Source organism: Cnephaeus nilssonii, assembly GCF_951640355.1.
Source record: "Cnephaeus nilssonii genome assembly, chromosome: 7".
Lineage (NCBI taxonomy): Eukaryota > Metazoa > Chordata > Mammalia > Chiroptera > Vespertilionidae > Cnephaeus > Cnephaeus nilssonii.
In genome coordinates this window covers 5,392,308-5,414,934 of record NC_137078.1, presented here as the reverse complement: position 1 = coordinate 5,414,934, position 22,627 = coordinate 5,392,308, and the positions used below count along the sequence as shown (strand labels likewise).

The window sequence follows — 22,627 nt, the reverse complement described above, 5'->3', positions numbered from 1 at the left end:
AGCTTTGCCTCTAATCCAAAAGCATGCCATGGAGACAGCCTCCAGTGAGGACCATCGAGTTCTGGGCAATGAGGAGATTCGCTGTCAGAGCTCCCAGCATGAAGTCGGTGTGTTCTAGAATGAGTAACCACTTATCCCACCACCAGTGCAGGGCCAGGAAAATGCTGACTGGTTTAACAGCTGGGTAAAGTCAGGTCTCACAAACCTGGAGCCAGTGCTTTCGGGAGGCCAGGGAAGGGAAATGCCCGCTCTGCAGCCTCTGCTGCAGGAGAAGCGCTCCCTTCTCAGACACTGAGGGGCTGTCTGCATGACAGCGGCAAGGCCCGCCGTGGACTCCAGGGGTTCGGTGGCTGCTCCCCGGAGGGCGGCGGCCCTGCAGCCACAACACTGTGGGTCTGAGGCAGCCTCAGAACAAAGTCCTGTTGCCCAGAAACAAGAGGGATGTGTAGGAAAACAGCACGCGTTTGGCCTGCACAGTGCTGTGCTCTGTCACAGGTCAGCAAATCTTTCTAGAAAGAGCCAGATAGTCAATATTTCAGGATTTGCATGCCATACTATCACCGTCACATACTCAACTCTGCTGTTTTAGTGTGAAAGCAACCAGAGAGGACACGTTACATGAAGGAACCTGGCTGTGGGTCAATAAGACTTTATTGACAGAGCAGCAGCAGGTGGGCAGGTGTGGCCTGCAAGCCCTAGTTTAAAAAGCCTTGCTCGATGTAGATGAGGAAATACCATTAAGCAGACACCACAGACAATGCTGACAGTCAGGAGGGCACACGTGTTTCTGGGCCAGTATGGCAGCATTGAGGATTTTATGAATGAAGGTTGTTTGCAGGACATCATTTCACTCTCAAATGCGGGATTTGAGTCTTGTAAAGCTTTCATGTAAACTGTTCATTCTGTGCTGTGGGTCAGTAGACTTCCATATGCTGTTTTCACTGTTCCCTGAAATTTGCAAGCTTTGAAAACAAACCAAATGCCACTGCTGTCTGGCTGGGGCTCTCCTTTGTCCACACGTGGCCTCAGGGTGGTCCACATGACTGTAAGTCTGGGCCATGCACACAACGCAGCTATTAAAAAGAACACGGCCCTTCTTCCCAAGGTCCCGTGGGAAATGCATCTCTGAGGATTCAGGCACCACAGTGGTCCCACCACGCGGAAGGGGCCTTGACACCGTGTTTGCCATTCATTCACCTAACTCTCCCAAAGTGTGTGCTCTCATGTCCACCCAAATCGATGGCCGGTGAAGGGCAGAAGCAGCAGAGCACTGAGCCAGACCTTGCAGCCCCTGATGCCACTGAAGTGGCTGGTGGAGCACACTGTCCTTCAATACCGCATCTCGGTAAATGTCACAGCTCACGTGTCAAGGGCTCAGCCTGAAACCACAGTCAGTTCACTTGGAAACTTCCTTCAGCAGCTGAGAACCCCTCCCCTGCTCTGCCCACTGGGGGCTCTGAGCACTGCCCGGCACCTACCCCGCACCTGGAACACAGTTCAGGGTTGACAAATGTCTTTAGAATGAATGTACAAGAAGGCTGGATGAGAACACACACTCTCCATAGTGAGATCAGCGAGGCCCTGGTCCAGGCCGGGCAGACGGCCTGCTCAGCTTCACTTTCAAGTCCTATTGAAAGTCCTGGTGCCCTTCCCCAGCTGGGGAGAGACAGAGCCTGCACTCCAGCCAGGACACCCAGACAACTGCCATGTAATGTAAGTACCTTCTTGGGAGGAGTGAAAAAAAATGAGGAGTGTTGGGTAAGGGGCTCCATCACATGGGGTCAGGGACACTCAGAGGGGCATGCGGACAGGTGGGAGTGACCAGGCCTGCAGAAGCAGCTGCAGATCCCTGGGGAGCCTGCAGTATGGGCTGGAGAGAGAAGGGACCTGGGAGGCGCAGGCGCTGGGTCAGGCAGGGTCATGTAGGCAGCACAGACTTGGACTCTGGGGAAAAGAAGAAGCCAGTGGGGTCATGAGAAGAGGTGGGCGCCTTCTGACATAGGGTGAAAGGCTCTCCGGCTCCAGCTGCTGGGGGGGCATGGGCTGGGGTTACCCACCATGAGCCAGGGAGACAGTGGGGTGGAGGCCACACAGGGTGTGAGGCCTGCCCTGGGAGAAGAGCTCACATCTGGATGGGTTTGAAAATGTTTCCTGACCATGAGCCTGGCCCAGGGTCCGGGTGAGGCCGCGGGCCCCTGGATCCGGGTGAGCCTGGCCCCGGGTCCGGGTGAGGCCACGGGCCCCTGGATCCGGGTGAGCCTGGCCCCGGGTCCGGGTGAGGCCGCGGGCCCCTGGATCCGGGTGAGCCTGGCCCCGGGTCCGGGTGAGGCCACGGGCCCCTGGATCCGGGTGAGCCTGGCCCCGGGTCCGGGTGAGGCCGCGGGCCCCTGGATCCGGGTGAGCCTGGCCCCGGGTCCGGGTGAGGCCGCGGGCCCCTGGATCCGGGTGAGCCTGGCCCCGGGTCCGGGTGAGGCCGCGGGCCCCTGGATCCGGGTGAGCCTGGGTCCCGGGTCCGGGTGAGGCCGCGGGCCCCTGGATCCGGGTGAGCCTGGGTCCCGGGTCCGGGTGAGCCTGGGTCCCGGGTCCGGGTGAGGCCGCGGGCCCCTGGATCCGGGTGAGCCTGGGTCCCGGGTCCGGGTGAGGCCGCGGGCCCCTGGATCCGGGTGAGCCTGGCCCCGGGTCCGGGTGAGGCCGCGGGCCCCTGGATCCGGGTGAGCCTGGGTCCCGGGTCCGGGTGAGGCCGCGGGCCCCTGGATCCGGGTGAGCCTGGCCCCGGGTCCGGGTGAGGCCGCGGGCCCCTGGATCCGGGTGAGCCTGGCCCCGGGTCCGGGTGAGGCCGCGGGCCCCTGGATCCGGGTGAGCCTGGCCCCGGGTCCGGGTGAGCCTGGCCCCGGGTCCGGGTGAGGCCGCGGGCCCCTGGATCCGGGTGAGCCTGGCCCCGGGTCCGGGTGAGGCCGCGGGCCCCTGGATCCGGGTGAGCCTGGCCCCGGGTCCGGGTGAGGCCGCGGGCCCCTGGATCCGGGTGAGCCTGGCCCTGGGTCCGGGTGAGGCCGCGGGCCCCAGGATCCGGGTGAGCCTGGCCCCGGGTCCGGGTGAGGCCGTGGGCCCCTGGATCCGGGTGAGCCTGGGTCCCAGGTCCGGGTGAGGCCGTGGGCCCCTGGATCCGGGTGAGCCTGGCCCCGGGTCCGGGTGAGGCCGTGGGCCCCTGGATCCGGGTGAAGCCGTGCCCCTGGGTCCGGCCGAGACCAAACCAGAGGGAGTCAGACCTGCATTACCACCATTTGTCCACCATCCAGAGCTGAGGGGTCAGTGCCGACATGTACTCATAAGGAACTGGTGGACATTGATATTGGGTCTCAAAAGAACTGTTGGTCCAGAAAGAAACTCACTACAGACTGATTCATTTGCCTGCCAGCATAACTATTATTGCTCGTCGCACATTCAATTCTTATAAGTATATCTCTAGTGACACATGATTTCGCTCATCTAGGGGAAATGATGAACAACATGGACTGATGAACAAGAACAGAACCAGAAACAAGGAGGCACCGATCGGACTATCGGGCCTCAGAGGGAGGATAGGGGAGGGTGGGGGGAGGGGGGAGAGATCAACCAAAGGTCTTGTGTGCATGCATAAGAGCCTAACCAATGGTTAAGTTCAACAGGGGGTTGGGGCATCCATGGGGAGGGGTGTGGGATGGGAATGGGGGGATGAGGACAAATATGTGACACCTTAATCAATAAAGAAATTTAAAAAAAAAATGTTTCCTGACCAAACTTCAGATCTATCCCAAAGTGGTCTACAAATCATTGCGGATCCCAGTGCAGTTTGACCCTCACCTTGATGTCCAAAGAAGGGACTGGGCCAGGACAGTCTTCAGATGCCCCCCAGGCTGCCTCTGAACCCGTTCCTTGGGCCCCAGTGCCTCTGAATGTGTCACCTTAGTAAAGGTGCCTCCTCCACACAGGCCAGGGGCCCTCAGTGGCTGAAGGTCTGCAGCCCCGCTGGAAGGAGGGATCTAGGATCTAAGAGCCAAGGAAGTGACAGAGGTTCTCAGGTGACTGCCTGAGCAGAGGCAGAGCTGACGCGGAAAAGGAGCAGGACCCGGGCTTTCCTGGGGCTCACTGGCCTTGGTCTGTGGTCAGAGTCCCTAACTGTTCCCAGCACTAAAGTGGTCCCGATGCCCCTCAGGAAGAAGCAGAGATGACACAGTGGGCCTGGGGGTGCCACTGAAGGGGACAGCAGCCTTGACAGGGGGTTGATGGGATTCCCCAGCCCTGGGCGATTCCCCGGGGATCAGACACAGGGAAGTAAGGCACAAGGGACCAGTCGTGTGTCTTAAGAAGGATGTTGGTTTTCTGTGAGAGCGCTGGGCTAACACAAGTGACATGTATCTGACAGAACTGCAGTTTTTCTGAAAAAGCAAGAAAGCAGAGGGGCAGAAAGCAAACATTTATTAAGTGCCCATTTTGAGCTCAGTTCTAAATGCCTTTGCTCACTGAATCCTATTATTAACTCCATTTTACAGTTAAAAGAGAAACTCAAAGATAAGGAAATATCCCAACGTCACTGTATAGTAATAAAAAAGCATCATGATCTGAACTTTTGTCTTCCTGATGCTAGAGCCCGAACTCTGTCGAGATTTGATTTTTACCTACATTTGTCCCCTGAATCGTCTGGGATTAATGCTGGGATAACTCACAAAGGAGAGAATTCCCACACGTCGAAAATGATGATTAAACATTCAGCAGTGTAAGAAGATCATATGGAAGGAGTTGTGGGGACACTAACAGGAGAAAATCTGGCAGGTAAGGACAAACTGTGGTGGTATTTTAAATGGCTTCTGCCAACTCAAAACACCCCTTCGGTGCTGCGCGGAAGAGGGTAGGTGTGAGATGGTTAGAAAGGAACTCTCCCCATGTGCACAAGTCCTGGGGTTTCGCACATGGCAAGCATGACGGGAAGCCAAGGGAATAAGGTTCAGGTCCCCACTGAAAGTTCGGTGTGAAAGTGATTCTGCGATGGGCCAGAGACTGCCTGAGGAAATCTCAGGGCCTTTGAGGACTCCCAAGCAAGCATCACCCAGTGAATTCATTAATGGCAGCCCCAGGCCTTAACATCCAACACAGCTTCCGGTGAGGTTATGACAGTGCTCCCATGCACTGAAAGTTACATGGTCAGGGCACAATAAACATTTGCTGAATCTTGCAGTTGAGTGAAAATATGAAAACATGGAATAAGCTGCCACAAAAGGAATGGAACTCAAGGTCCCGGCTGGTATGCCAAGCCCTAAGCCCAGCTCTTTCCACTTCCAGTGTAGGTGTCAGTGTCCTGACTTGAAGAGGAGGAGCTGTGGCCCAGCACTGTTAAGTGTTTTCCTAAGGTCAGTCCTGGGGTCTCTCCTGGGAATGTGCAGGGCAGCACACTCATGGACTCGGTGAGAACGCCTGGCAAACGCGCTGACAGAGCCTGAGGACAGGGCACTTCTTCTCTTTAGTCTTCGTTTGCACATGCTCCTTTCAGGGGTGGAACTACTAAAAAGTTAGAAAATATGCTTTTCATAGCTGCTTTGTAAAAAGTAAGTATTCATTCTCTTCTTAAATGAAACAGAGTTTTGGTTTAGAATGACATTAATGAATGCAATTTTAATAGGACTGTTCAAAATCCAACACCAAAGGTAAAAATCTTGCTTTGATCCACTTGCTTCATGCCTTTAAAACCCAATCAATCCCACCACTATGATGTAGTTTAAAGGCATGCTGAGCCCTCTGTGGATTTTAGAGACTCCGCTTTCCTTACTGACTCCACATGGGGCATATCCACACAAGATGCTGCCCAACAGCAACCCAGCTGGCTGCCCCAACAATGCCAAAGTATGAAGACCCTTTGGTCACTGGAGGTGTGGCATCAACACCACCAGCATTCCAGGCCTGGGGGCCAGGGGCTGGCTCAGATGCCCATAGAAGGAAAATAGCAGAAGAGCAATGCCAGCAACAGGAGACAGAAACAGAGTGGGAGCCAAAGGGTCCTGATGCATTAGTCATGCTCTCTGGATACTTTGTTTGGAGATGTTTGGAGGTGAGAGATGCAGACAGAGCAGGTATCTAGCAAGTGCTGTGCTCCACCCTAGACAGGAGGTGTGAGTGGGTATTGGCAAGAAGGTTATGTGAACACGGCACAATTTTCATTGGGGATCATGCCCAAGGGTCTCTAACTCTCCACATTTATACCCGGGATTCAAGAAAAGAAAGTCCTTCAAAACATCCTGAGATGTGTCCCTGCCCATCCAGCTTCCTGTAGAAACAGGAGACCCAAGATTCTCTCAGAGCAGTTGCTCTGCCCCTTAACCTCAAGTCAAATGCCACCTCTCTAAAGGGCCTCCGGACCCCGCCCACAACAGTGATGCTCACCCACAGCCCAGGAAAGGTGCAGTGTAAGCCATTTGCGTTTTTCTTTTTGTGATGCATGTGCACGACTTCGGCACCCACTTCTAAGAAGGCATCTGCAGTGAGGTATCGCAGCCACACAAACTCGCCTGTATGTGACGAGGAGCCAGGCTGCTCCTCACTGAGGTTCTTCTATCTTAGAGAGCTTAGTTGATTTCCACACTGACCATTTGGGCTACTTAGTTTCCTTTCTCCTTTAATATTCCCACTCTTATGTTTTAAATTCACCATTACAGAGTAAGCCCTCAGTCCAGTTAAGGAGAGAGAACAAAGATGGTGGCATAGGTAAATGCAGTACTCACTGCCTCCCACAACCACATCAAAATTACAACTAAAATACAGAACAACCAACATTCAGAACCACCTGAAATCTGGCTAAATAGAAGTCCTACCACTAGAGAAGTAAAGAAGAAAGCACATTGAGACTGGTAGGAGGGGCAGAGGCACGGAACCGGCTGGTTTGACACCCACATGTGGCATTTTTTTAATTGGGAGGGTATCTTAGGCTGGGGAGGCTTCCTGTGAGGAGGAAGGCATCCAAGCCCAACACCAGTCCCCCAGCCCAAGGTTCCAGAGCTGGGAAGAGAAGTCCTCGTGATTTCGGGCTGTAAAATCCAGTGGGGATTGTGGCTGCTGGAGTTCCAGCCAGTTCCTCTTAAAGGGTTGGCACACAGACTTACTTGGACTTGAGCCCTATGGGGCAGCGGCTTGAAAGAAACCTGGGACATTTGGGGAGGAACTAACTTGACTGGGATCAGAGCAAGAACTCAGGGACAGCTTTCTTCCAGATAAAGGTGCTTGCAGGAGTCATTGTTCCTATGCTGAGACTTCCCCCATAGTGGAGCTGACATCTCTCATAGCAATATATTTGCTGATACATCTCCTAGGGCAAAGGGAATTAAGGAGAAAATAAACAAATGGGACTACATAAAGATAAAAAGCTTCTGCACAGCAAAAGAAACCATCATCAAAACAAAAAGGGAGCCCACTATCTGGGAGAACATATTTGGCAATGGTATATCTGATAAAGGGTTAATATCCAAAATATATAAGGAACTCATACTACTTAAAAGGAAGACAAACAATCCAATTAAAAAATGGGCAAAGGACCTCAAAAGACACTTCTTGAAAGTAGACATACAGATGGCCAAGAGACATATGAAAAAAATGCTCAAAGTCACAGATCATCAAAGATGCAAATTAAAATGACAATGAGGTATCACCTCACACCTGTCAGAATGGCTACCATCAACAAATCAACAAATGACAAGTGCTGGTGAGGATGTGGAGAAAAGGGAACCCTTGTGCACTGCTGGTGGGAATGCAGACTGGTGCAGCCACTGTGGAAAACAGTATGGAGCTTCCTCAAAATATTAAATATGGCACTTTCACTTGTCCCAGTGATAGCATTTATAGGAATATATCCTAAGAAATCTGAAACACCAATCATAAAGAATATATGCACCCCTATGTTCATAGCAGTGCAATTTACAATAGCTAAGATCTGGAAACAGCCCAAGTGCCCATCGTTAGATGAGTGGATAAAGAAGCTGTGGCACATTTACAGCATGGAATACTATGCAGCAGTAAGAAAGAAGCATCTCTTACCCTTTGAGAGAGCATGGAGGGACCTGGAGAGTATTATGCTAAGCAAAATAAGACAGTCAGAGAAACACAAGTATCACATGATCTCTCTCATATGTGGAATCCAATGAACAAAATAGTGATGAACAAAATAGATCCAGAGACATAGAAACATGGAACAGACTGTGGCGTCTCAGAGAAAAGGTGTGGGAGAGTGGGTGGTGGGAAGAGATCAACCAAAGCATAACCCATGGACATATATGCATACCCCATGGACACAGATTATAAGGTGGTGAAGGCCTGGGGTGGGGAGTAGGAAGGTGTGTGTGTGGGGGTGGAGGTGGCTTAGAAGGGGACATATGTAATACTTTCAATAAAGATTTATTTTTTTAAAAGACGAAAAAGATAAAAAATACGAATAAAATGGCAATAAATACGTATCTATCAACAATTGAATCTAAAAATCAAAATAAACAAACAAGGAATCTAATGAACAAAATGAACTGATGAATCAAATAGAATCATAGTCATGAAAACATGAACAGACTAAGGAATCTCAGAGGGAAGGGAGAAGGAGGGGAAAGGAAGAGATTAACCAAAGAATTTATATATGCATTACCTATGTGCACAGACAATAGTGCTGTTGACCTGGAGAGGGGAGGGAACTGAATGGAGGGGCGCAACGGGGGCGGGGGGGGCATCTGTAATACTCTCAACAATACAGATTAAAAAAAAAACAAACCAACAAGTGAGCCCGGGAAACCTAGGCCCCCACCCTTGACCTGACTAAGAGCAGACCCCAGGCCCATGCGCTCAGTCTCATCTAAACCTCACTGTATGTAACAAACCTTGTCTTTCCAAAGGTTCCTGATGGTTACTGCTGAATGATGTTTTATAATCATAGTAAGAACCACAAGGGCTGGTCCAGCCACAACATTGGTTTTGATAGACTGAGACCAGCACAAAACAACCCCCCGCCCCCAACATAATTCAAAGTAAAAACACCACCAACCACAGAATAACTCTAAGGAAGCCTAAGAGCGTTCTAGTTTTACCCATGAGGACTACCTTAATGCTTCTTTAAGTATCAAATATTAAATTCTATCCCTGAATATTTAGAGCCCTTACTACATACAGGTCTGCCTCCTGGGTGACCAGTGCCTCATTATTCTCTGAAACTATCTTCTGAGCACTTAGTCCCAGACTTGCTGTTCCCTGTCTCTCCCACTGGACTTCATGCTCCTGGGAAGCGGTGAGTCTGTCTGCACCCTTGGGATCCTGCATGGCCCCCGCAGGGCGGGGCTGCTACATTTCTGTGAAGTGGACCATGCCCCTCTGTCCTCGGGCCCCACGGTCTTCACCCTGCAGATGAGTGTCCTGGGCGGAGTCTGAAATAATGGACCTTACAGTGTAAAGCAGGACGGGGCAAGGGTAGGGCCCAGAGGGGGCAGAGGTGGGGATGGGGCGGGGGGGCTCTCTGCAGCTGTCCCTTTTCGGGGAGCTCTTCACTCATGAAACTCTGGAGCCCAGATACAAGGTTAGCAAGGGCCCCTGTGGACCCCGAAAGGTCACTGGGGTCCCTGCTCTTGGTCAAAAGTTATGACACAGAGCACCAGGGCTCCCAGAGGGGTTCATCTTCAGGGCAGCTTTGGAGAGTCTATTGGTCAGAGAAGGGAGTAGGCAGGGCTTCTGTCTGCCTGACACTGGGCTGCCTGCCAGTCTCACCTCAGACTGAGAGAAAGAGGGTGAGGGGAGAGTTGGGGGGTGGGGGTGGGGGTTGCGGGGGAGGAAGGAGCCTGGATGCTGGCTTCCTGGGAGGCTGCATCAGCCAGAAGACACTTGGAATTAGCCTCAGAACACCAGAGTGAAAAATAGATTATTCACTGTCAGGCTGAAGGATGGAATAAGACAAACGGCAGTTATGCACTGGACATGCAAATTTTGCTCGAAACTGGTGTGCGCAATACCCCAGCAGCCGTACAGACAGCTCAGTGCCACAGCCGAGTTGTACAGATGAAGAGAGAGACAGATAGGCAGGCAGGCACCAATGTCCTCTCCGAAGTGGAAAGAATGTGGGCTTTCAAGTCAGAGATGTGAGTTCGATTTCCAGCTCTGTTATTTACAACTTTATGTGGGGGGCGGGGGAGGGGAGGGAAGAAAAGGGCTTCTATGGAAAGTAACCTCACAGGGTAATCTGATCATAAATTCCTAACTGGGCAGGTGACACCCCAATCATATCACTTCTGTAATTTACTAAAAGGCTTAATTTTGCCTTAAGTCAACACTGTCCCTTGATTCTGTGCATCTACGTTAACACACCTTTGAATAAACTGTGACCACCTTCAAGAGAGCACATCATCTTGTTAACATCCTTTAATCTAGTTCCTGCCTCACTTTCTCCCACCTCCATGTAACCTTCCTTATGTTCTCTCCTTAATTCCAAATGCAAAAACAAGCCTCAAACTGTTATTCTGTGAAGCATTTGAGACCTTGCTCCTGGCATATGCCCTCAGTTTGGCTCCAACTATTGTAAAAATTCTCTACAGCTTGGACGTTTCTGAGGTGGACAACAGGCTCCAACTACGTCCCTCAGAGCCTTGTGGTTGTGAAGACAAAGCCCAGCACAGGTAACAAACCCACAGGAGCCTCCAAGTATGAGCAGAAGCTTCCAGGGCGCCCTGCTGCCTCCCTGAAAACAAGGAGGAGGCCCCAGGTGAGAATGGATGGGAAGGGCTTAGGGCTGTCGCCCTCGTCCTCTGATGCTCACTAGTACAGCCCTCAAGGCTGTTTACTTGCTCTCCTCCATGCCACTGGCCAATACTGGTCAGTTTTTCCCTAACCAGGCCCCTCTTGGCAAGACTGGGACCTGAGCACACCTGCCCACCCTCCACCTGGTGCTCCAGAAGATGGGATGGCGACGTGCCGGTTTCTGGGTCCAGCCACCCAGCCCTGCGACCTGAAAGGGATCTCCGCGGCTTCCCTGGTGAGCCTCTCGCAGGGTGAGCCCGGGAAAGACTTCATTCCTCCCGCCAGAGTCACCGCGTAGACACCACTCAGGTGAGGAAGGGTCCTGGTCGCTCCTGGTACAGCCATGGGTCAGGCTGTGTGCCATCTCACTCCAGCCAACGAAACCTCCTCGGGAGACGGACAGATTCCTCTGCCGTTTAGGAGGCCCAGTGGGACTCAGACCCTGGGCAGAAGCAGGATTCGCGGGGGAAGGCGTGAGCTCTGGGTGGGGAATTGCTGTGCGAGGGCTGTGCACAGAGGCCAGCTTACCTTGGTGAAGGTCAGGCAGTCCTGGTCCTGGTCTCGGTCCTTCATCTCAAAGTCATACAGGGCTTTACCCTGGGGAGGGACGGGCGGCAGGGGCCGGAGACACTGCACATAGCTGGCGGGCAGGAAGCCGTGGGTGCCACGTAGCTCCCCGTGGAACCAGTGCTCGTCCACCCTGCGCCTCAGAATGATGACATCCCCCTTGCTGAACTTGAGGTCACCAGGCTCCTTCCCCTCGTAACTGTAGAGGGCTTTGCCACAGGGAAGCTGGGAAGGATTCTGAAAGCAAAACACAAGGCGGGTTACTGAACGTGGCCTTTCTGCTGCCTGGGCGGCCTGGAGCGTGGGCTCCATGCCTGGGCACATGCAGGGATGCCCTCGAGTGGGGAGTGTTTCAAAGGAACAGATCCCTGTCCCAGGAACATGCAACCCCATGACCCTGCCTGGACAACAGCATTCACTGGAGGCGCCCATGATGTCATTCCTTCCCCAGTCGTGTGTGTGAGGGGCCAGGTACTGCCCTTGGCCTTGGCACGCACCCGCTCACTCTGTGCCGAAAAAGACTGAAGAAGGAGCTAAATGATCTTCATTTACAGGTCAGGACACTGAGGCATGGAGAGAGAGAAGGTAACTGGTCTGAAGCCCAACACCTGTTAATTAGGGCAGAATCTCCACCTAGGGCTCTGACTCCAGAATGTTCTCATCCACCTCTCTGTGCTGACTTGATCTATCTCCAATGGGAGCTATTTCTATCTGCCAGAATTCCAACAATTACCTCCCAACAATATTCTCCTTACTTATCTCTGAAACATCCCAGCAACTCAGAACATGCCTCAAGGGGGTTTCAAGTTGAGGCAAGAGACTTGCACTGAGTACTGTGTCCTTCCATTCATGGTACACGCCTGTGACATGCAGTCCCAGAGACAGCCCAGCCGTGGAAGGTGGAGGCCACCCTGGGACTGTGGCCCTCAATGTTTTGTAAGTTCTAAAAAGTCCCAGCTGTCACAGACCCCCTCAACCATGACTCGTAGTTTTTTGATGGCTACAGCAGTCTGGTCCTGCCAGACAATATCCTACCTAATAATAGACAAATATGCAAATTGACCGCAACTTCACTACACCAAGCCACGCCCACCAACCAATCAGGATGAGTATGCAAATCACCTTCAACAAAGATGGTGGCTAATTTGCATATCAAGACAGCTTAGAAAGAAGCCAAGAGATGATGAAGGGAGCAAAGCTGCGGAGAAGCAAGCAAGCTGGGGGAAGGAGAAGGGAGGAGTGGAGGCGGGGCCAGGGGAGAAAGAAGGAGAGCGGGGCGGGCTGGCGGAGAAGGCGGGCCGGAGGACAAGGGAGGAGCAGAGGCGGGGCCGGGGGAGAAGGAAGGAGAGCGGGGCGGGCTGGTGGAGAAGGCGGGCCGGGGGACGAGGAGCGGAGGCGGGGCGGGGTAGAGTGCAGCAGGAAACCCTATTGCAGGATTTTTCCTGCAACGGGGTACGCTAGTGAAGAGCATAAAATAGTATCCCTTAATGTCATGGGGTGTTCCTGTTACCCTGTCAAAGGTTAGTAACACTTCCAAAAGTGATCTGCCATCTTTGGTCTCCAACAGTGACTAGCTCTGAACCCAGACAGAATTTTGGCCATCATACGCGCTTCAGTGGTAAGCTGTTGAACTACTCTGAAACTTGATGTCATCATTCACGTCCTTGGCTCCTCTCACTGTTTCATAAAGGCCAATGCCACCTGGGTTTCTCTTCCTCTTGTTTTCTGGTGGCCCACACTGGTTCAGCTGAGTAAGCTTTGCCAAAGGCCAATTCTATGCCAGCAGAAAATCAAACAAAAACCTTACTCTTGTTCCTGTGTCAAAACTCAACGGTTTTCCTAACAGAGCTGCATTTTCTCCCCAGGGCTGCCCATGCCAAGGATTTCTTTAGTCTTTGAATCAGTCAATACAGGCACAAGGCCCGAGGCAGGAGTGCATGGGGAGCTCGGGGCGGAGGATTTACTAGCCTGCTGCACCTCCGCCTCCCACATCTGTGTGTCAGCAATGGCAACAGGAGCTGAGGGAACCTGCTGGCAAACTGCCAAACAGCACCACTAACCCACTAAATGGAACACATGGCGATTGCAGAACTCAGTGAGGAAAACACCAGTTTGCTTCCAGCAACATTCCTCCTGGCAGGCTTTGCTCTGCATGCACAGCAGACTGGCACAGGCCCCAGTTTTAGAGAGCCGGGCAAAGTGCTACTTACAATCCAAGGACTGTGATCAGAAAAGAATAGAAGAGGCTGGGGGCCACACAAGAGCCAGTCAGCCCCCAGCCCGGGGGTTCCAAATCGGGGACAATTTCGCCCCCCAGAGGTCATCTGGCAATCTCTGAAGACATTTTTGGTTGTCACAACTGGGAAATCGGTGCTATTGGCATCTAATGTGTAGAGACCAGGGATGCTGCTACAATGCACAGCACCCTTTCCCCAGCATTCCCCGGCCCAGAACGTCCATGGCGCTGAGCTGAGAAAGCCTGCTGCAGCCCTCAGGTTAAACTTACAAAAGGACAGAGTATCTTGTTCTATTTGAACTCGGTGTATCACAACTTTAAAACTTAAATATAACATTTACTTATTTCTGTGATCGCAGTATTTTCACCAGTGACCACATGGAGAAGTTGATAGACCCATTGAGGTGAGATGTGTTGAAGAAGAGAACTTACTGTTAAACTTAAAAACTGGCCTCAACTAGGCGCACAAAAGAAAACATCACTTTGTCACGGACAGACTCCATTTCCTCTGGTCCCCAGACTAAGAGGGCCATGCTCAAAAGCAGTATTTATTGTAAGAGACATCGACTCTGAGGCTGTTTGGTCCTCTCTTCAATGTGGACAAGGGCGAGCAGGAATGGCCAGTGTGTACTTGGTTTCAATGCTCAGCCTCCCTCTCTGCACTTTCATGCCATTTCAACACAGACACCTCCTCTCACCCCATGTTGAGGACACACTGGCATGGCCACTCTGGCCTGCCCACCACCAGCTTACTAGCTCTGTTGATACAGAGGCCACTTGTAAGCACCACTTACTTGCATTTTGTACAATCCTGGCCCGACTTGCCCAGCGAGGCTGGGTGCAGTGAAGACAGATACGGGCACTGCCTTGCGGCAGGGCTGGTGCTCTGGAGTAGTATGTCTTCCCTGTTCCTGGGAGGACACACTCCTGATGTTTGGAGGACTCCACCTCTTTCATTGATTCTCTAGGGTGGGCATAGCTGAACCTGTCTGAGCATTGTGCTCCTGGGCCTCCCTGGCCAGCATGACCACTTTCACAGTCCCTGTCTCTAGCTGCTGCTACATGGAGACTCTGAATTCTCTGTGCTTCCAACTTCTCTTCTGAGCAGTGGACTGTGAACCTGGAAAAAAAAGACACTTACTAGAAAGAGGTCCTGTGGCTAACCGCACTCAAATTTTAAAAAAACAGAGCAGAGGAGCCACTTCTGCATAGAGGTCTCACAGGTAAACTGCACTTCAGGGAGAAGCCTGCCCTGAACTGCCTGCCTGCACCTGAGCCAGCCCTTATAAAGGAGTCCCAGGAATCCTATTTCAACAAGAGGACTGAGGCTTTCCTGGTGAATTAGAGCTGCACAGCTCCAGCCAAGCAGAGTGACTCTACTCTGACCAATCAGCACAGTGCCTTTTGGACCAATCAAATTTTGAGGATTTGGAGTCCTCATTTGCATGAAGATGGACCAATCAGGGACCAGGGGTAAGGACTCTTGTCTATATAAGTCAGCTTTCACACTTTCCCTTTCCACAGAAGACCGTGGCTCCCTGCTTGAACTGAGACACCAAAGGTGTCTCAGAGCAGAGTGGAGCAGACCACTGAGCGGAGCGGAGCCCTCTAGCTGGAAAGGGTCCTGGCCTGAGGGCTACCTTACAACCTTGCTATTTTCACAGCTGTGCTGTATCACAACTGAGCTGTTTTGCACTGAATAAAGTTTCCTTCTTCATTGCGCCCCAAATTTGGGATTCTTATTGGCATTGAATTGGTGCCAATGACCATTGGTTTACCGGACTTATGTCAATCTAACTGCCTCAAGGTACCACAACTCAATGAGGTCACTGTTTGTCCCTCAAGCCCCACCCCCTAATTTCCGACCCACCAGTAAGCAAGCACCCTCTGTTTGTCCTGAGCCCACCGGTTCCCTCAGTCTCAGTGTTCATCCTCAAATCTTGTCGATGCCACTTCTAGATTTTCACCAAGAAATCCTGCGCACACTTCCACTTCCATCGCCCCACCCTTCATCTCCCCTACCCAAACCATGGCTACCCCCTCCAGCAGGTCCTCAGCAGGAGGCTACAAGCCCAAATGCAGAGCTGGCCTTACCACCTTGTGCTTACCTGCCTACCCACTGTCCTCAGAGAGGGTTGCCTTGGAACCCGGGCTCTCCGTGCCGACATCGGCACAGCTTCCAGGCACAGCCCTTGGCACTCCTGCCCGCTGTCTGTGTGCAGCCACAGTGGGCAGCATCCTTGCTCCAAAGGAGCATGTGATTCTGAACTGTCCATCTTTGCTAGCCCCTTGTGCCCTCTCTCTCTCCCAAACCAGGCAGCATCCCAGGCTGTGCTCGCCTCGTCCTGGAGGCCCTTGTCCTTCACTCCCCACTGGGTTAGACCTATTCCACCAAGGCCCCATAACAGGACTGTGCTGTGTTTGCCTGACAATCCTGGGACCAAGGAGAGCTCCCAGCACACGGTTTATGCCCTATCAGATGCTTGTTAATTCATTTATGCCCAGGTTATTCCTGAGATAGGGTGGGGTATGGGGAAGTGGGAAAAGTTAGAAGTGACAAACTTATCTGACATGGCAACAGCATGCCTCACACAGGTCTGGAAGAGCTGCTGGTACCAGTTCTGCACAGAGGAAAGAGCAGGTGTTCTAGCATGTGAACCGTGAAAGGACGAGTCCAGGTTCTGAGACCGCAGAAGCAGGGTTAGGAAGTGGGCTGCACGTAGCCCACCACTGCTCCTGGGGCAGCCTGGACAGGGCTAACCACCCCCTGGCCCGGAGGTCAGAGGGCAGGGTTGGGAGCAAGCAGCCTCAGTGGCTGCAGCATGTCTGGTTAGACAGCCATGCTCTTCAGCAACCTTTGGTGGAAAGGGCAGAGAAAGAGAGAGACACCACTCCTGACTAAACCCCACTGCACTGCCAAGATCAGCATCTGATAGAGCAAAACTGAGAGGGCAGTAAACCTTTTTAAGATGCAAGACACATTTTGGAGGGCAAAAATATCAGTCAGAGACGGTGCTGAGAGGCACTTTAGTCCGGGGTCAGGGCCTGGTTCTCACTGTGAGGAAGCACTCAGAAATGGTGATGCTCAGCACTGCCCCAGTACCTTTCACCTTCAGAGCCCTTTATAAGATTAAATAGTTGGTCCATGACTAGGGCCCAGGGGCAGGTGAGCAATTATTATGGGGGCAGCAGGGGGGGTGGGGGTGCAAACAAAGGAACTCTGAAATTCCAGCCTCCCCAGCCCAGCCAAGGAAACTAAGTGGGTTTTTCTGCAGCCATTTCCTTTCTGCCCCCTGGCGGTCCTCATCCTCATGCCCTCTCTCACTTCGCATATGCTGCCCTGTAGAGGAACTAATTTCAAAGATTGTCATTGAGCCACCAGTATACTAGGTGAGGTCATGACATTAGGGCCATGGTCGGCAAACTGCGGCTCGCGAGCCACATGTGGCTCTTTGGCCCCTTGAGTGTGGCTCTTCCACAAAATACCACGGCCTGGGCAAGTCTATTTTGAAGAAGTGGAGTTAGAAGAAGTTTAAGTTTAAAATATTTGGCTCTCAAAAGAAATTTCAATCATTGTACTGTTGATATTTGGCTGTTGACTAATGAGTTTGCCGACCACTGCATTAGGGAAAAGACATGAAAGAAAACGGGAAATGCATTTGGGATGCCTACAGGATAATTAACTCCAGCCACTCTGCAAGGCATTAATAATAATTAAACCTTTAATGTCAACTTTACAGCTCATCACTCAGATGTAGCAGATGAATATTGCTAGGGGCTTAACGTCCTCCCGTGGAGACATGGGTGCTGGTATGTGCACAGTGGCACCCGCCCCATCTTTTACAGAGATCATCGCAGCGGTGGGACTTAGCAAAAGTGCTGCCTTTCCACCACACCATGCATACTGAGGGGGCTGGCTCCCCGGGAGTGAGGGCAGGCACCACAGCTGGTGTGGAGCACGTGAGGGAGGCAGTATTGGCTAGGTCAGGCTCCTCCAGCTCTCCCAGCGAGCCAGGGTGAAGAGTGCAAACAAAGAACTCACTCATCTTCCAGACTCCAAGAAGACCCAATCTCCCTTACCCAGTGCTTTCCACACAGCACTGGTCCTGAATCTAACAACCAGTTACCAATGGAGATCCCTGTGTTACCAGAAAGACCTGGCCCTGAGCACTCTGCATCGGGCTGGCCAGTAGTGTATGGGTTCTTGACTTCGTGCAGGAAAGATTTCACAATATAAGTCCAGGTGATTTTGATGGTACATTTATTAAAGCTAGGGACAGTGAAACAATAGAAGAAGCAACAGGAGAGCCTAGGCAGGGCTGCTTTGGATCACTAGGAAGTCAGAGAAAAGGGAGCCTGGGAGACAGGTTCAGGGGGTTAAGCTGGAGTGAGCTGCCACTGCCCATTGCTCCCTTGGTTGCAAGTCTATGGGGACCCGTAGAGTTTAGCAGTTGCACACCTGTGGGGAAAGAAGAAGGAGAAGGCAAAGGCAGGAGCATGCTCCGGGAGAGAAAGCTTATGCCAGGTTCTTTGTTTTGAAGGTTTTTTAAGGCTGTGAGTTTAGGGAAGGTCTCAACAGAATATTCATCAGCTTTCCACGTGTATCCTTTCATGTTCATAGTCTCCATCAGTACTAAAGCAGGGGGGTCATTAGTCATTGCAGCTGGTCCTGGCATTGCCCACCTGGTTTTGCTGCTTTTCTGGGTCTGGAGCTGAAATACAACTGAGGCTTAGATGTTATATCTGGGGAGGTGACCTTCTGTATCTGCTGTAAATTGCTTAGCCAGTTTGTTCAGCTTTCTGGCTCAGTTTCCCTATTTCACTTGCCAATTAATTTTCCTAGCATCTTACTCTCCTGTCTCACCCAGACTATCAGCCCCACCTGATTTTGTTCGATGCTGCATCCCACTACTGGCCTGACAGCGGACACATGTTCAAAATACCTGAAGAATTAAAAACCAACCCCCTGAAATTAGGGCTAGGGCTAAAGAGCCTCTGGCTGGAAAAACTTTGCCTGCATGTTATTTTCCCCAGGATGTAAGGGTCAGGGTCCATGTAGCCAAAATTCCCGTTATGAACAGTGGCTGGGCCCAATGAGTGGGGAAATCCTAACAACTGCTCCCTACAGAATGAAACGAACAGTCAGAAGAAGCAGCTTGGGCGGAGGCATGGAGTTGGAGACAGACACTGACTGGCCTCAATCAGAACAAACCAGGGTTGACAGATAATGGGGAAATAAGCCTGGACTGTGCCAGGGACAGTGAGCAGGCCACAGAGGGGATACTGCCCAACCTCAAACAAACCAGGCATCACAGGTTTGACTGCCCCCAGTATCTACTTGCTCCTTTCCATCAGTGAGAATATTCTAAGTTTCAATTGGGGTTAAGATCAACCAGCTAGGGCTCAGTTGGTTAGAGTGTTATTCCGTCCATCAAAAGGTTGCTGGTTTGATTCCCAGTCAGGGCACATGCCTGGGTTGTGGGCTTGATCCTGGTAGGAATGGGCAGGAAGCAGCCAATCAATATTTCACTCTCATATTGATGTTTCTCTCTCACTCCCTTCCTCCCTCTCTAAAAATCAATTTAAAATTCTCTAATAAAAATTAAACCATTGGAGATTAAAAATGGTGGTGGAGCAAGTGGATGCTACACACACTCCCAGGACCAAACAGGAATTACAAGTAAATACAAAAAAAAAAAAAAAAAAAGAAAGAAAATCCTGAATAATCAACTGAAGACTAGCTGGAGAGAACTCTGATAACCAAGGATGGAAAGTGGAGACAGCATAGACACTGGTAGGAAGAGCAGAATCGAGAAAGGGCTGGCCAGGGACCCATAGACAGCAGCTGAAGTTGTGGAGAGATATCTCAGGTGTGGAGGGTTGCCAAGGAAAACTCTGGCATCTAATCCCCAAGCTGGGTTCACCAGCAGAAAGCACCAGAACCGAGAAAGGTGCCCACATAACATCTGGCTGTGAAATGTGGCAGGGTTGCTGTCTGCCAGGAAGAGATGGCTAAAAATGCAGGCACCCTCTTAAAGGGCCAATGCACAAAATGTTGTGTGCAGACACTCACCTTGTGCTCCAGCAGAGGGAGGGCAGAGTGGACTGGAGTTGTGAGCAGAAGCCAGGGTTGGAGGCTCTGGGGTTAGAGCTCAGAAGGCAGACACACCAGTTTCCTGTGCTGAGTCATACCCTCATGCTGCAGAGGTCATTTTTCTCAGGCAGACCTTTGCTATCCAGGTGGTTTTTGCCTGGGGGGGAAGACAGTTGATCCACCCTATTGGAAAACAACTTGCCCCACAGTGTGGAGTTTCTGAGGCCCATTGGGAGACTGAGAATAACAATTACCTCCAAGCAGAAGCAACTGCCCCACCCTGTTGAAAAAAACGCTCATCACATCTGTGGACAATTGCCGGAGGGCTACTCAAGACTGAATCTAATCAGCCTGTAGGCAGAGGTGAGTCTCTGGAGGTTTTGGGTCTTTGCCTGATCTAGTTAGTCAAAAAGAGCATTCGACACTGCCCTGCAGACCTACCTAATACATAGTCACAAAACCAAACAGGCAGCCTAAATTGGGAGACAAAAAAGACCCCCAAATGAAAGAGTAAGAGAATTCTCCAGAAAAAGAGATAAATGAAATGGAGATAGGAAATTTATCTTATATAGAGTTCAGAATAATGATGGTAAAGATGTTCAACAGCATGAAAAAGATATAATAACTATTAAAAATAACACATTCAGAAATAAAGAATGACATAGCACTAATAAAGAACACATTTGAAGGAATACACAGCAGATTAGGAGAAGCTGAGGATTGGGTAAGTGAATTAGAAGAGAGGGTAGAAAAAATGACTCAATCAGAGAACCAAAAAGAAAAAACAATTAAAAAACAGGAGGGCAGCTTAACCTTTTGCACTCAGATGTCGAGTGTGACTCGACACGGTTAGCATTAGAATAAAGGAATCGAGAAAAAAGCAAGCTAGTGCAAAGGGTTAAGGGAGCTGTGGAACAACATGAAACGTTGAAAAAGGAAATAGAGGAAGATATAAACCAGTGGAACAACATACTTTGGATTGGTAGAATTAGCATCATTAAAATGTCCATATTACCCAAAGCAATCTACATTCAATGCAATTCCTATTAGAATACCAACAGCATATTTCACAGCTGTAGAGGAAATACTCCAAAAATTTATATGGAACCAAAAAAGACCCCGAATAGCCACAGCAATTTTGAGAAAGAAGAACAAAGTTGGAGGGATCACAATACCAAATATCAAGTTATTCTACAAAGCCACTGAAATCAAAACAGACTGGTACTGGTATAAGAACAGGCATATAGATCAATGGAACAGAACAGAGACCCCAGAAATCAACCTAAGCCAATCTGCTCAACTAATATTTGACAAATGAAGCAAGAATATACAATGGAGTCAAGAGAGTCTCTTCAATAAATGGTGTTGGGAAAATTGAACATATACAAGCAGAAAAATGTGTAGGACCACCAACTTACATATTGCACAAAAATAAACTCAAAATGGATAAAAGACTTAAATGTAAGTCATGAAACTATAAAAATCCTAGAAGAAACCATAGGCAGCAAAATCTCAGACATCTCTCATAGCAATATGTTTGCGGATACATCTCCTAGGGCAAAGAAAACTAAGGAGAAAATAAACAAATGGGACTACATCAACATAAAAATCTTCTGTAGAGCAAAAGAAATCATCAACAAAATGAAAAGGGAGCTCACTGTATAGGAGAACATATTTGGCAATGATACATCTGATAAAGGGTTAATATCTAAAATATATAAGAAACTCATATAACTAACAAAAGAAAAACAAACAATCCAATTAAAAAATGGGCAAATGACCTAAATAGACACTTCTTGAAAGTGGACATACAGATGGTCAAGAGATATATGAAAAAATGCTCAGTCACTGATCATCAGAGATGCAAATTAAAACAACATGAGGTATAAACTCACACCTGTCAGAATGGCTATCATCAACAAATGACAAGTGCTGGTGAGGATGTGGAGAAAAGGGAGCCCTATTACACTGCTAATGGGAATGCAGACTGGTGCAGCCACTATGGAAAACAGTATGGAGTTTCCTCAAAAAATTAAATATGGAACTGCCATTTGTCCTAGTGATCCCACTTCTAGGAATATGTCCTAAAAAATCTGAAACACCAATCAGAAAGAATGTATGCACCCCTATGTTCATAGCAGCACAATTTACAATAGCTAAGATCTGGAAACAGCCCAAGTGCCCATCAGTAGATGAGTGGATGAAAAGGATGTGGTACATTTATACCATGGATTACTATGCAGCAGAAAAAAAGAAGGATCTCTTACCCTTTTGAGGCAGCATGGAGGGACCTGGAGAGTATTATGCTAAGTGAAATAAGCCAGTCAGAGAAAGACAAGTATCACATGATCTTATTCACATGTGGAATCTAATGAACAAAATAAAGTGATAAACAAAATAGATCTGGAGACGTCGAAACAAAAGTGGTCAATGGGGGGAAAGGGGACATATGTAATACTTTCAACAATAATTTCTTTTAAAGTCAGGCAATAGTAAATGTCTTCAACAATCTGCACAAACTGGAACCCTTATGCTTTGCTGGTGGGAATGTAAAATGGATCAGCAATTCCACTCTTAGATGGATGGGAACACAGTCCCACACAGTTTGTACATGAATACTCATAGCAGGACTATCCACAATTGTCAAAGTGTGAAAACAACCCAAATGTCCATCAACAGATGAATGGATAAACAATGTGGTTCATCCACACAATGCGTTTTTGCTCAGCCATAAAACAGTGAAGTGCTCATAACATGACAACCAAAATGAACTCTGGAAACATTATACTGAACAAAAAAAATCAGACAAAGCTGATCACACATTAGCTGACTCTGTTCACACGAAATGTTGAGAATAGACAAATCCATAGACACAGAAAGCAGATTAGTGGCTTTTAGGGCTGGGGGACAGGAGACAGGGAGTGGCTGTTACTGGGATTGGGATTACTTTT

General features: G+C 50.0%; 1 protein-coding gene across 1 annotated transcript in view; it reads right to left on the bottom strand.

Annotated features, from left to right (window-relative positions):
- Positions 1–22,627, bottom strand: part of SH3RF3 (SH3 domain containing ring finger 3) — a 257,852-nt gene that overhangs the window by 88,244 nt on the left and 146,981 nt on the right. The window contains exon 2 of the mRNA XM_079776959.1: positions 11,308–11,583. Within this exon, the coding sequence (XP_079633085.1) occupies positions 11,308–11,583 (276 nt within the window). The remainder of the gene's footprint in view (positions 1–11,307; positions 11,584–22,627) is intronic.